Here is a 13,045-nt window from a genome sequence, read left to right on the forward strand (position 1 = left end):
CCCCCTCACTCCCCTCGAACCGTCATTCCGGCATTCCAGGTGGACGGGAAGATCGTGATAGCCCCCCCGGAGCTCTCCGCCATGATGAAGCCCCCAATCCCCCGAGTGGACCTCGTCCTGGAGGGCTGCCACCTGGGCAGAGGCACCGGCTGGTCCGACGCGGAGTTCAGTCGCGAGTACCTGGTGACGACGCGGGAGGTAACAGTCTGGCACATCGACGAGCACTCCTACTCCAAGCTGGAGGCGGCCTCAGCTGGGCAGTTCTTCAGCGGCGACTCCTACATCATCCGCTGGATGTACCTGATCACGGTGACGGGGAGAGAGCTGTCGGGACAGCCTTCCAAGCACGCGGTCGAGGGCCGGGACAGGTGTGCCTACTTCATCTGGCAGGGGAAGAACGCCTCCCTGAACAAGCAGGGAACAGCCGCCCTGCTGACGGTTGAGCTCGACAAGGAGCAGGGGCCGCAGGTGAGGATCGTCGAGGGGTTCGAGCCCCCCGCGTTCCTCAACCTGTTCAGGGGGGCCATGGTTATTCACACTGGGAAGAGGGCTGAGCAGAGCTGGGGGGAGGGGGTCAGGGCGTTCTTCTGCAGGGGCAGCAGAGAGGGGGAGACGTCCCTCCTGGAGGTGCCGTTTTCCTCGAGGCAACTGAGGACGAGGGGCTGTCTCCTCTTCGTCGATGGCCGGGAGGGGGTCGTGTACGTCTGGTACGGGAGGAACTGCCTGTCCAGGGGGAAGCAGAATGCCTTCCACGCGGCCGAGGCTCTGAGGGAGAGGAAGCCCCTGGAGATGGGGCTCGAGGGGAAGGAGGTGAGGGTCGTCGAGATTGAGGAGGGGGAGGAGCCGGAGGATCTCTTCGGGGGGGGAATGCACAGGAAATTGTATGGGACCATCAGCAGGAAGGTCTCCAGGCACACCCCCAGGATGTTTCATTTCTCGAGTGTCTCAGGGGAGTTCAGCGTGGCGGAGGTCCTCTGCCCTCAGAGGGACGAGGAGAACACCGCCTTTCCGTTCCTGCAGGAGGAACTCTATCAGGCTAGTCAGCCCGCACTCTTTCTGCTGGATAATGGGGAGGAACTGTGGCTGTGGCAGGGCTGGTGGCCCAATACTGGGGAGGAGGATCAGACTGGCAGTGGGGCTGTCAGGTGGCAGGCTGAGAGGAGGGCTGCCATGACTGCGGCTGTTGAGTACTGGGGGGAGGGCAGGGGGGGCAAGAGCAGCGCGATTTATCTGGTCTGGGCTGGCCTGGAACCACTTGAGTTTATCAATCTTTTTCCCACTTGGGGGAATCGCGATGACATTGCTGAGTTAAATATGAAGGTGAGGTGTTTTTTGAAGTGAAATTTCTTTAGGGAGGGTACGAAAAATTTCAGCGCGACACGAAAAGTGAAAGGTTTTGAGGGGAACGGGTTAGTCAGTAAGTGGGGGGCTAGTCAAGCGTAGGGGAGCCGCGCGTGAGTGAAGAAAATCCGAGGCGACACGAAACATGTAAGGATCGGTAGTGGGGGTAAGCCTAGAGTGGGGCCGTACGCCTTGCTATGCCTGAGACCAGGGATGGGCATTTCGGTCTAGAGACAGTTTTTTACATTACGACGTGAAAAACTGGCAATTTATCTATAGAATGTAATAAATGTAAAAAATGTAAAAAACTCAAATAACTTGAAATTTTGACATTTGATATTGAAATTGAAATTTGAAATTGGTATTTTACATTTAAATTTTGAGTTTAAACGTGAAATTGAAATTCTAAATCAGGAACGCAAAATTGATATTTGAAATCTGCAATTGAAAATTGGGAAATTCTGAATTCTGCATTTTAAAATGATGAACTCTGAATTTTGAAATTTAGCACTTNAATTGGAATTCTTAATCTGAAATTTGAAGTAGAAAATCAAAATTGAGATTAAAAATTGCACTTGAAAATCTGAAATTGAAATTTTTTATTTGCTTCAATTCCAAAATTAAAAATTTGGATTTTGAAAATCCTGAAATTTGAATTTCCATTCTGAAATTGGAATTCTGAATTGGAAATTGAAATTTGAGATTGAAATTTTGAATGAAAATTAAAAATTGAAAACTTCAATTGAAATTTCGAATTAAAACTTTTAATATAAAATTGAAATTTGGAATTCAAATTTAAAATTGAAATTAAAAATTGCAATTAAAAATCTGAACTTGAAAATTGAAAGTTTTTATCTGCTGAATGGTAAAAAATGAAAAAAGTCATTCAAATTTTCTTGTTATTAATTTCCTAGTATCCCATCGAATTTCTATATATAATCATAATAATAATGCTTTCTCAAGCATGAGAAGCGAAAAAAAAATTTTCAGGAAAAACAAATTGGACAAAAAAATTTGAGAATACTAAAAAGAAGTTTCACTGCTGTCGCGCGTGGACTCCACGCACTCTTTTTTTTTTTTTTTTTTGGTGGCTTGGCGCTGCCGCACGTGCGAAAGGGTACGATCTAGCCATTTAATTATCGTTTTGGTTTTTCAAAGAAGAAATGTTTTAAAATCAGGATTTGACCCAGTCTTGTGTGAAAATCAACATTTTCATTGTATTCAAAGATTAGAATGATTTTTTTTCATTAGATGGGGAAAGACCAAGAATTTTTTTGACACCTCATAAAAAATAATCCAACGTTTTGCAAACAAGTTTTATTATTTATTTATGAGAGGGAAATGTTTGAAAAAATATCAATATTTTGCGAAATTTAATTTAGCAAAATATTGATTAATTTAATACTGACTGGGTATGAATTTTTTCAAATTTGAAAGCTCTGATGTTCAACTACAAATGATGAAACCAAAAAATAGAAAAAAATTATTGATGAATTTGACAATTCGCAGGATGGTCGAGGCCCCGGGGAAATGCTGTCCCTGGAGAACGAGCTGACTCGTCTGACTCAAAGTACTTATCCACCAGCTCAATTGTTACAACGACCGTTGCCCGAGGGAGTTGATCCAACGAGTCTAGAGTTGTATCTATCTCCTGCCCATTTTCAGGTAAAAAAAATTGACAAAAAAAATGAGTAATAATTTCTCAGCATTCCCCAAGAATTTCCAATTCACCTGAAAAAAAATCTATCGAATTACTCAATTATTTTGCTTTTATTTTCCCACAGGAACTATTGGGAATGAGCATGGAAGACTTCCAAAAGCTGCCGTCGTGGAAGCAGATAGAAATAAAAAAGAAAATAGGGCTTTTCTGACGTCAATTCGTCAACACGTGTAAATTATTCTCCAAGTATTTAACGTAACGAAAGCATGTCTCAAAAAAAAATTTTAATAATTCACGACTCGCCTAATTGTCCCCCAATGATCAAAGAGATGTTCCCATTTATCAAACCGATATCGCAAAAGGCTACTAAAGTATTAATCCGAATCTACAGTATAGTTTATATATTTTGAATACAGTGAAAGGAGACAGATGGAAATGAAAAATGAGAAGAACATAAATTGGCTTGTGAATATCTTACTTATATTTGTACGGGTTTTATATTTATCAATACATGTGTGTTTTAAAATTGTTTACCTCGATAACATGTACTCTCTCTCTCTTCGTCCACCCACTCGATATTTTTTACTCTCCATTCACTCCCACGACATCGTAAAATAGGGGGAGGGGTGGGGCAAAGTGGAATGGTAATGAATTTGGTTGTTCAAGGGTCAAACGGGGGGGACGAGCGAAGTGAGGCCTCCAGTCGTCTCTCCCATTAGTCTTCAGAATTTTTTGAGCGAGAGATTGAAAAAAAATGTGAGGGGTGGGCAAAACGGGCCGTGAAACTGTAGAGGCTAATTATGACTGTTTGTCGGTGGAAATTACTTATATTTGAGTTAAAATGTGGCTCCAGCATGAGTTGTCACGTCAATTTAAAAAAATTGAAAGGCAAAATGGGACAGTCTTTGACGTGAAAAAAATTCTGCAAACATTGATTCATTTGACTCGTCCCATTTTGCCCTCCCTGTGGCATTTCGTTCTCCTCTTTAAAAAAATTACGAATTCGATAACTACTTTCATCATTTTTTCAACAATTTTGAGGTGCCCCTTTTGCCCTATCATTCCACTTTGCCACATGCTCCCCAACGGAAAAAAATTGAAGCTTCACACTATTGTATCTCTCATTACAAATAACAGTTTTTAAATTCACGAACGTCCACTTTTAAAGTAATATTTTCTCGTCAACAATTAAACATTCAAAAAAAAATACTACATTTCAAAATCTCTTCAGTTTTGAAAAAAAAATTCATACGGATATGAAAAAAATTATAGTCAACAAAAAAGACGAATTGGTAAATTGAAATATTCATTTCAGAAGCGAAGAGTCAGAACAAAAAAAGTTGTTTTCACTTGAGTAGAATTTTCCTGGACATATTTCTCGTGGGAATTGACTTTTTTTGTTTTGTCCACTCATCACTCACTCATTTTCCTAAAATTAATGATAAACTTCACTTAGTAAAAGTATAATAACTGATTATTTATACCTACAGATTAATATAATACGTAATTTCAAGAATTTAGTAATAAACAAGGCCCAACGAGTCGAAAAAACGGGAGAACATCCTGCATTTCCGTTATATTTTCAATCCCAAATTGTGAATTTTCGGACGTCCCAGCTAATTACAGCATCGAATGCGGAATTTACAGAGCTAAATCCTTTAGAAAATTATCCAATTCAGGGATTATTCACGAATTACTCTGAATTAATATTGCGTTCGAGATAGATTCTACCGGTGGATATTAAAATAATTTAAATATCATCTCTTATGTATCATTTATATTTCTCTCGTGCCAATTATCTGGCATTTCTGCATCTCTGAGGTCTTTCTGTTCACTGTACCTTCTCATCCATGTAAGCTCTGATTGCATTTTGACATTCCGTTGAACACCAGTGTTGTACCAATAAATAGCTCTCGGACTCCAGGGCTGCTGCTAATTTTGATCTCAAGCTGTGACGGAGGAGGGCCTTTGTTGCTTCCATCGACTGCAAGAAGAAGGAAAATTATTTTAATTGTTGTGTCATCTGAGTTTTCTTTAATTGTGACCCTTATTCGGACCCTTACGACCCATATTCTGACCCTTAATCTGACCTTACGACCCCTGTAACCCTTAATCTAACCCTCATGGCCCTTATTCTGACCCTTACGACCTTTAACCTAACCCTTGTGACCCTTATTCTCACCCTCATGACTCTTATTTTGACTCATGTAACCCTTAATCTGATCTTGTGACCCTTATTCTCACCCTCATGACTCTTGTAACCCTTAATCTAACCCTCATGGTCCCTATTCTGACCCTTACGACCTTTAACCTGACCCTTGTGACCCTTATTCTCACCCTCATGACTCTTATTTTGACTCATGTAACCCTTAATCTGATCTTGTGACCCTTATTCTCACCCTCATGACTCTTGTAACCCTTAATCTAACCCTCATGGCCCTTACAACCCTTGTTCTGATCCTGGCGACCCTTAATATGGCCCTTATGACCCTTGTGATCCCTTAATCTGATTCTTGTGACCCTTATTCGGACCCTTACGACCCATATTCTGATCCTTAATCTGACCTTACGACCCCTGTAACCCTTAATCTAACCCTCATGGTCCCTATTCTGACCCTTGTGACCCTTAATCTGATCTTGTGACCCTTATTCTCACCCTCATGACTCTTGTAACCCTTAATCTAACCCTCATGGCCCTTACAACCCTTGTTCTGATCCTGGCGACCCTTAATATGGCCCTTATGACCCTTGTGATCCCTTAATCTGATTCTTGTGACCCTTATTCGGACCCTTACGACCCATATTCTGATCCTTAATCTGACCTTACGACCCCTGTAACCCTTAATCTAACCCTCATGGTCCCTATTCTGACCCTTGTGACCCTTAATCTGATCTTGTGACCCTTATTCTCACCCTCATGACTCTTGTAACCCTTAATCTAACCCTCATGGCCCTTACAACCCTTGTTCTGATCCTGGTGACCCTTAATATGGCCCTTATGACCCTTGTGATCCCTTAATCTGATTGTTGCGACCCTTATTCGGACCCTTACGACCCCTATAATCCTTAATCTAACCCTCATGGCCCTTACAACCCTTAATCTGATCCTTGTGACCCTTAATCTGACCCTTGTGAACCTTAATCTGGTTCTCCTGACCCTTACGACCCATATTCTGACCCTTAATCTGACCTTATGACCCCTGTCATTACTATTTTTGTTTTTGATATCCGTTGAATTAGACGTGTAATACAGTAAACGTAAATTTTTTTTAGTTTTTAGAAGAAAAAGTATTCTTGGACGAATGGTTTTCGGATCAAACGACCCCTAAGACTTCCCGTCATTAAATCCACTCTCACATTCCAGAAACCCCAAGACCTTTGTGATACTCCACATAAAGAAATACGCAATGAATATTAAAATGACGATGTCCCAATGGTTTTCTAAAATCCCAAGTGGTACACGTGGGTGGTGTGTGGGATCACACAGACAATCCATTCGAAATTATTTCCAATATCGCTTCAAACTCGGAAAACGTCAGTTTATCCTGCACCATGTGGGTCTTTGCAGCTGTTCTCCTCGCTCTCACAGTCATCTGTGATGGCAGGTACATGAGGATCAAGAGCAAGCCGCGGGATGTGTTCTTCAAGTATCGGGAGGGGGTGAGTACAAGGCAACACTAATGAGACATTTTTAGTTGAATAACTCGTCCTGATGGATTCGTTAGTCCTAGGGCTGTCTTAATCCAATAGTCTGGCTGTCTTATGTCCAACTATTTCGACTAGACTCACGGAAAATTCGATCAATTCCGAGAATAGTGGGACATTGGGATACTGAGAAGGTATTTGTTATTAAAACGCTGGGTATAACTGGCAAAAGTTATGAAGTTAAAAAGAAATAAAATACAAAATAAAACAAATACGTGAACTGAATAACGAATGAAAACTAATCTGCAATGAAAAATAATCCGAAAACAAAGTTATAACATAAATAATTCATAAGATTCATTTGTAATAATTACGTTGTATTTTGGCTTTCCCTTATGCGATTTTTGTATCTCAGGGAAACAATAAATTGCTTCCAATCTAACCGAGAATAAATTGAACTCTTCAGGTGACAGGGGAGAAAACCCTCCCCAAATGTCGGCCCCACGACGCCTGCAACATTCTCTACAAGCGATTCTGGACGGATGACATTGTGGAAAGACTCTGCAGATGTCCTAGTGGTGACGAGTGTCCATGGACCGATGAATTCGACAATCACACGATGAGTATCAACAACAGATCCTATCTGAAGGTACACCTGCTCCACCTACTCCCCAAACAATTGATCTCATGAATTGTTGAATTCACAGTTTTGTGAGCCTGTGAATCACGAGAATATCTGCAAGCCCCGTAAAACCGCAGCTGTTGTTCGTGGAGAAATAGACGAAGACCCCCAGAACCTGACGGTCCACAGGGTCAGAGTCAATTGCTACTGCCCGAGTACTCATTACTGGCATGTCCAGAGCTACGATTACAACGACAACAAGGTTCATCAGCACTTCAGGTGCTCCAAGGTGAGGGACAAAATTCAGTAGCGAAGTGGTCAACCGGTTCAAGTCGACTTTGGCCATTGGCCAGTTTTCAATGAATATCTCGAAATCTAAGGGAGATAGCAAAATTTCCCTCATGACATTTTTAATAGCGCTCAGTTCGCTCTACAAAAAAGGTCATTATGAAAATTCCGCCATCTCCCTTAAATTCGGAGATATTTCTGGAAAACTGAACTTAAGACTAAATTGACTGGAACCGTTTGACTACTTCGTCACTGATTTTGTTCATCTGATTGTCAATGGGAATTTTTCATGTTGACGCTTTCATTATCTCGTGATTCTTCGTGACAGCAAAGAATGTGCTGGAGCTATGAATTCTGCGGACTCGTGAGAACCGATTTCTATTCAACTTACTATCGGTGCTCGTGCCCAACTGGAAATTTGTGCATCAATAGGGATAAGGAGTTGGAGAGCGTTCAGGAGTTTTTGTATTCAGGAGATGCTATAAATGCCTACTGCCATCCTTGGAATATAAGCAGTAGATATTACTGACGGGGACTGAGGAATTTTTTAAAATTTTTTGTACTGAAATTAATTTGGAGAGAATATTTTTACCGCAGGGCCTTCTTTGGTTTTAGAATTTTTTCGAATGTTTCGTAAAGATTTCAGTGGCCGTCATCGAGGCTAGATTATAATTAGTTGGCACATACCTGTGAAGATTGTTCACTCATAGCTCGGAGGGAAGGCAACAGTTCAACGTGAAATCGGTCTGGCCAGAGAACTCTTGTGACAAGCCCAGCTCTGAGTGCTTCATTGGCAGTTAAGGTTCTACCTCCCAGCAGAAGTTCACTCGTCTGCAAAAAATTATATGAAATTTAAATGTAGAAGTGATACGTGGGGGCAAATGTTTCTGAAAAAAATTATATGACTTTTTTATTCCCATTTTTTTGTGATAACCAAAAACTTTACTATAAAAAATATACATTTTGTTCTTTGGAAAGTTTTAACGTTGAGGTGATTTTTTTTGCCTCAGGAATTGTTTTTTTTAGTTTTGGTTGTGGGTCAAATGGTCATGAGGGTAAAATGGTTTCAAGGACTTTCGGAGTAGAGGGTCAAATTGTATGAACGGTCATTTGACCTTTAACCCTAAAGGTTTTCTAGGGTTAAACGCCCCTTAAGGGACTTTGACCCTCAACTCAAGTTATTTTTGGGACAATTTGACCTTCAAGACCATTTGACCCTCAACTCCAAACGCCCTCCAGACCATTTGACCCTCAATTTCAAACGTCCCTAAGACCATTTGACCCTCAACTCCAAACGTCCTCGAGACCATTTGACCCTCAATTTCAAACGTCCCTAAGACCATTTGGCCCTCAACTCCCAACGTCCTCGAGACCATTTGACCCTCAACTCCCAACGTTCTTAAGACCTTTTGACCCTCAACTCCAAACGTCCTTAAGACCATTTGACCCTCAACTCCCAACGTCCTCGAGACCATTTGACCCTCAATTTCAAACGTTCTCAAGCCATTTGACCCTCAACTCCAAACGCCCTCGAGATCGTTTGACCCTCAACTCCAAACGTCCTTAAGACCATTTGACCCTCAACTCTAAACGCCCTCGAGATCATTTGACCCTCAATTTCAAACGTCCCTAAGACCATTTGACCCTCAATTTCAAACGTCCTTATGACCATTTGACCTTCAACTACAAACGTTCTCAAGGCCATTTGACCCTTGACTCCAAACGTCTTCGAGATCGTTTGACCCTCAACTCCAAACGTTCTTAAGACCATTTGACCCTCAACTCCAAACGTCCTTAAGACCGTTTGACCCTCAACTCCCAACGTTCTGATGATTATTTGACCCTCAACTCCAAACGGCTTTAAGGGTCATTTGAACCTTAAGACCATTTGACCCTCAACTCCCAACGTTCTGATGATTATTTCACCCTCAATTCCAAACGACTTTAAGGGTCATTTGAACCTCAAGACCGTTTGACCCTCAACTCCAAACATCCTTAAGACCATTTGACCGTCAAACCCTCTCCCCCTAAAAAAATCATCAATAAAAACTCACCACAGCACTTCCCAAAACATGTGAAAGCGTGAAGACAGCAGCCCCCTCAGCAATCTGCCCAAGTTTCCCATAAGGAGTGCTGAAGGATGCTTTATCACTGGCGATAACCAGATCAAAAAGAGGCAACATGGTGACTCCCAGCCCAACAGCCGAGCCCTGCACCCCGGCGACAATGGGCTTATTAAAAGTAGCTAAACTCTTGATGAAGTCCTTGACCCCATCCGCCAGTAATTGAGCGTTGGCCCTCCTAACGTCCTTATTCTCCTCCAGCAAAGTCGAGAGTTCCAGGCCTTCGCAGAAGCTGGAGCCCGTCGAGGTGAGTAAAACCATCCTGCAGTCGTCGTCCTTCTTCAGGATCGACAGTACCTCCCTGAACTCCTGCATCATCTGCAGGGTGATCCCATTCCTGATTTTCGAAGTCGTCGAGGGCGTCAGGATCAACTGCACCAGGTTGGCGTGCCTCTGGACGTTGATCTCCTTGTTACTGAACTGAGCCTTCCCGTCCTTTCCCCTCTGCTCCCGGGACTTTCCTTTCCTATTAAGTACGGAATTCTTTCCCCGCGTCGCGGAGTCATTGGCCAGGGCGGTGACAGCCTCAGCGAGACACGCGGAAAGCTCGTCCTCCCCGGCCATCCCTTGCGGGATATGTAATCCATCCAGCAGGTCATCCTCATCCTCCTCCAGGCAGCTGTCGTCCAAGTCCGCGTGCTTGGCGAAGGTCACTTTATTCTTCTGGCTCTTCCTGGGCTTGCCGAGCCTCCCGGCAGTGCCATTCGACCTCAACGCCCCCGACTTCTCGTCCTCCTCCTCGTCGTCCTTCATCGGATCCTTCGATATCATCATCTTCTTCCGCTCGACGGGCTTCCCCTTGCCGGCGGGTGACTTCCCTCTGTCCAGGGACTTCTTCGCCTTCTTCCCCTCGACCTTCTTCCTCTCCCCCAGGGGATGACTTCGCTTCCCGGACTTCGGGAGATGCCCCCTCCCGTCGTCGTAGCTCATCTGCCTGTCGTTGCTGTCGACGCTGACCCTCGGGCTGCCTGACGCACTCGAGAATGAGCTCGACGAGTGCCTCCGGACGATCACCGATGCGTCCGCGGCGTTCCTGATCTTCGCGGGGAGCAGGAACTCGTCCCCTGGGATTGACGATTTCGTCGGCGTCGCAGTCGGCGACTCCGGCTCCTCCAACGAGCCGCTCCCAGCGGAGATTCGCTTCGCCCGGGGGGCGCTGGCCCCAGGTCCCGCCGAGGTCCTCAGCCTCAGGACTGCGTTCTTCACGAGTTTCGTCCGGATCTTGAGCTCCCGCTGGACCTTCTGGATGTCCATGACTTTGGCTTGAGACTTTGTGACCGGGACCAGGCGCCGTCTCTGCGGCTGCTCGACGTCGTACAGCAGGTTGACGACACCCTCGTCCTGCAGGAGTCGATCGATCTCGTTGACGGTTTTCTTTCGCTTGGGAGCGCCGTCCGGGGACCCCGGCTTCGGGGACTTCCTCGTTCTGAGGGCGTTCGCGGGCTTCTGGGGGACCTTGCGGACGATTTTTTTCCCGGGCGACGGGGATTTCGAGTCCTTGAGCGATCGCTCTCTCGTTTTCTCCGGGGGGGTCTTCACCCTCACGACCTTCTGTCGCTTCGCCGTTATCTCGTGCTCCCGCGCCTTCTCCGTGGGCTTCCGCTTCCGCCCGGACCTCGTCTCGTCGACCTTGAACTCCTCGACGCTCTCGTCCTCCTCGAGGATCTGCTTCGGCACCACCGGCGACTTCCTCGGGGATATCCGGGGCTTCTTCGAGGTCATCGGGAGCTCCAGGAGTTGCTTCAGCGCCAGCTGGCGCTCCGTCAGGGGATCGAGCTTCGGGGGGCTGTTGTCGTCCTCTGGTTTGACGTTCTGATCCGGACTCGACTCGACCGTGAGCTTCGGCGGCTTGAGGTCCGACCAGTCCGGCTCGACGTCGCCCTCCAGGATCGCCAGGAGCTCCTTGCTGTCCGACGACGGCTCGTCGACGCTCTCCGGGGGTTTCTTCTCCTCTTGCTTCAGGGGAACTTCCGCCGGGTCGAGCGCGGCCTTCGGCGGGGGCTCCGGGGTCGACTGGACCTGGGGGGACGGCGCCCTCGACCTCGTCTTCGGGGACCTCGGGGCTCTCTCCTCCAGGAGGCTCTTCAGCTGGTCCTCGACGGCGTCGGGAACCCTCGACAGCTCCTCCTCGACGGCGTCGGGAACCCTCGACAGCTCCTCCTCGACGGCGTCGGGAACCCTCGACAGCTCCTCCTCGACGGCGTCGGGAACCCTCGACAGCTCCTCCTCGACGGCGTCGGGAGCCCTCGACATCTCCTCCTCCTCGACGTTCCCGTCGCTCCAGTCCTCGTAGATGACCTCGATGACCGATCGCGCCTTCGGCTCCTGGGGCTCTGGCTTCACCGCCTCCGGGGGCGCCCCCTCCGCCGGGGCCTCCGGGCACTCCGGATCCCCCGGGTCCTGGACCGGAATCACGATTATCTCCTCGATCAGCTGGATCGTCTCCACTTTCGCCTCGGGGCTTTCCTCGGCCTCCCCTGGCGGCGAATTCTCCTCTTCGGGGGCCTCCGGGGCACCCTCGGACTTCGCGATTACCTCCCCCGGGGGGGCCGGGGGCACCTCCTCCGGGGGGGCTTCCTTCTTCTCGGGGATTTTCGCGTCCGCAGGCGCCTCCGACCTGGGGATCGGTCGGCGATTTTTTTCCTCCTCTGGGGCCGCCTCCACCTCGGCCTGAGGGCTCGCCCCGTTCTCCTCGGTTTTCAGGACCTCCTCGGGCTTATTCAGGCCGTCGTCCAGGATTGACTTGATCTCAGGCCAATTTGTCATCTCTTTTTTTATGACTTCAGGGTCGGGGACTCCGGTCTCTCCCATCTTCACGGGATTATCGACTTCCTCTTTATTCATTGTTATCGATGATAAGTATCGGTCATCGGGGGCTCAGGCTCGACGTCACTTCCATGAAAGGGATTTCTCTCTCTCGGTTTTACGATAATTTCATAGTTACCTCTTACGACGATCTCCAGGCTCGGCGATAAGGAATGGGGCTTCCTTGATTAGGTTAGAAATCAATTGTTGACAATTCACGGGACTCCTCAGCACTTCACTCAACGATATTTACGTATTTACTTCGGGTTTTGGCTCATTTATTCCGTATTTACGGGCACTCGCGGCGCGCTCGCGCTCATTAATTGCTCGGTGAGTCTTTTTACGTTCTCGCGGGGCAGTTGGGGTCTGCAGGACGTAAATATTCGTGATAATGTGGTATTTACTTTTCTAGTGGGGCTCACAGTGTCGATATTTTAGATGGGGCTTCGCCATGATCGGGCAGCCGCCATTGCACTTCATTCACTACGACAGACACTCGGGAAAATGAGTGGGAGTTCGCTTTATTTTTTTTGGGATCGCCACCGAGGCACCTTATCCCTC

General features: G+C 46.5%; 3 protein-coding genes across 3 annotated transcripts in view; 2 read left to right on the top strand and 1 right to left on the bottom strand.

Annotated features, from left to right (window-relative positions):
- LOC107043617 (supervillin) overlaps positions 1-3,540 on the top strand; it is an 18,840-nt gene extending 15,300 nt beyond the window's left edge. Inside the window, exons 11-13 of the mRNA XM_015265180.2 lie at positions 40-1,320; positions 2,851-3,006; positions 3,126-3,540. Of these exons, the coding sequence (XP_015120666.1) occupies positions 40-1,320; positions 2,851-3,006; positions 3,126-3,212 (1,524 nt within the window). The 3' untranslated portion in view covers positions 3,213-3,540. The remainder of the gene's footprint in view (positions 1-39; positions 1,321-2,850; positions 3,007-3,125) is intronic.
- Positions 3,460-12,977, bottom strand: LOC107043646 (muscle M-line assembly protein unc-89). Its single transcript, XM_015265220.1, has 3 exons — positions 9,611-12,977; positions 8,244-8,387; positions 3,460-4,985 (listed from the first exon to the last, which is right to left on the bottom strand). The coding sequence occupies exons 1-3, from the start codon at positions 12,521-12,523 to the stop codon at positions 4,833-4,835; spliced, it is 3,210 nt and encodes a 1,069-aa protein (XP_015120706.1). The 5' UTR covers positions 12,524-12,977; the 3' UTR covers positions 3,460-4,832.
- On the top strand, positions 6,554-8,118 carry LOC107043648. Its single transcript, XM_015265221.1, has 4 exons — positions 6,554-6,661; positions 7,113-7,295; positions 7,336-7,557; positions 7,885-8,118. The coding sequence occupies exons 1-4, from the start codon at positions 6,554-6,556 to the stop codon at positions 8,083-8,085; spliced, it is 714 nt and encodes a 237-aa protein (XP_015120707.1). The 3' UTR covers positions 8,086-8,118.
- Positions 12,978-13,045: the final 68 nt, after the last annotated feature.

The sequence above is a fragment of the Diachasma alloeum genome, unplaced genomic scaffold (genome assembly GCF_001412515.2).
Source record: "Diachasma alloeum isolate Michigan unplaced genomic scaffold, Dall2.0 Dall_scaffold_00608, whole genome shotgun sequence".
Classification (NCBI taxonomy): Eukaryota; Metazoa; Arthropoda; class Insecta; order Hymenoptera; family Braconidae; genus Diachasma; species Diachasma alloeum.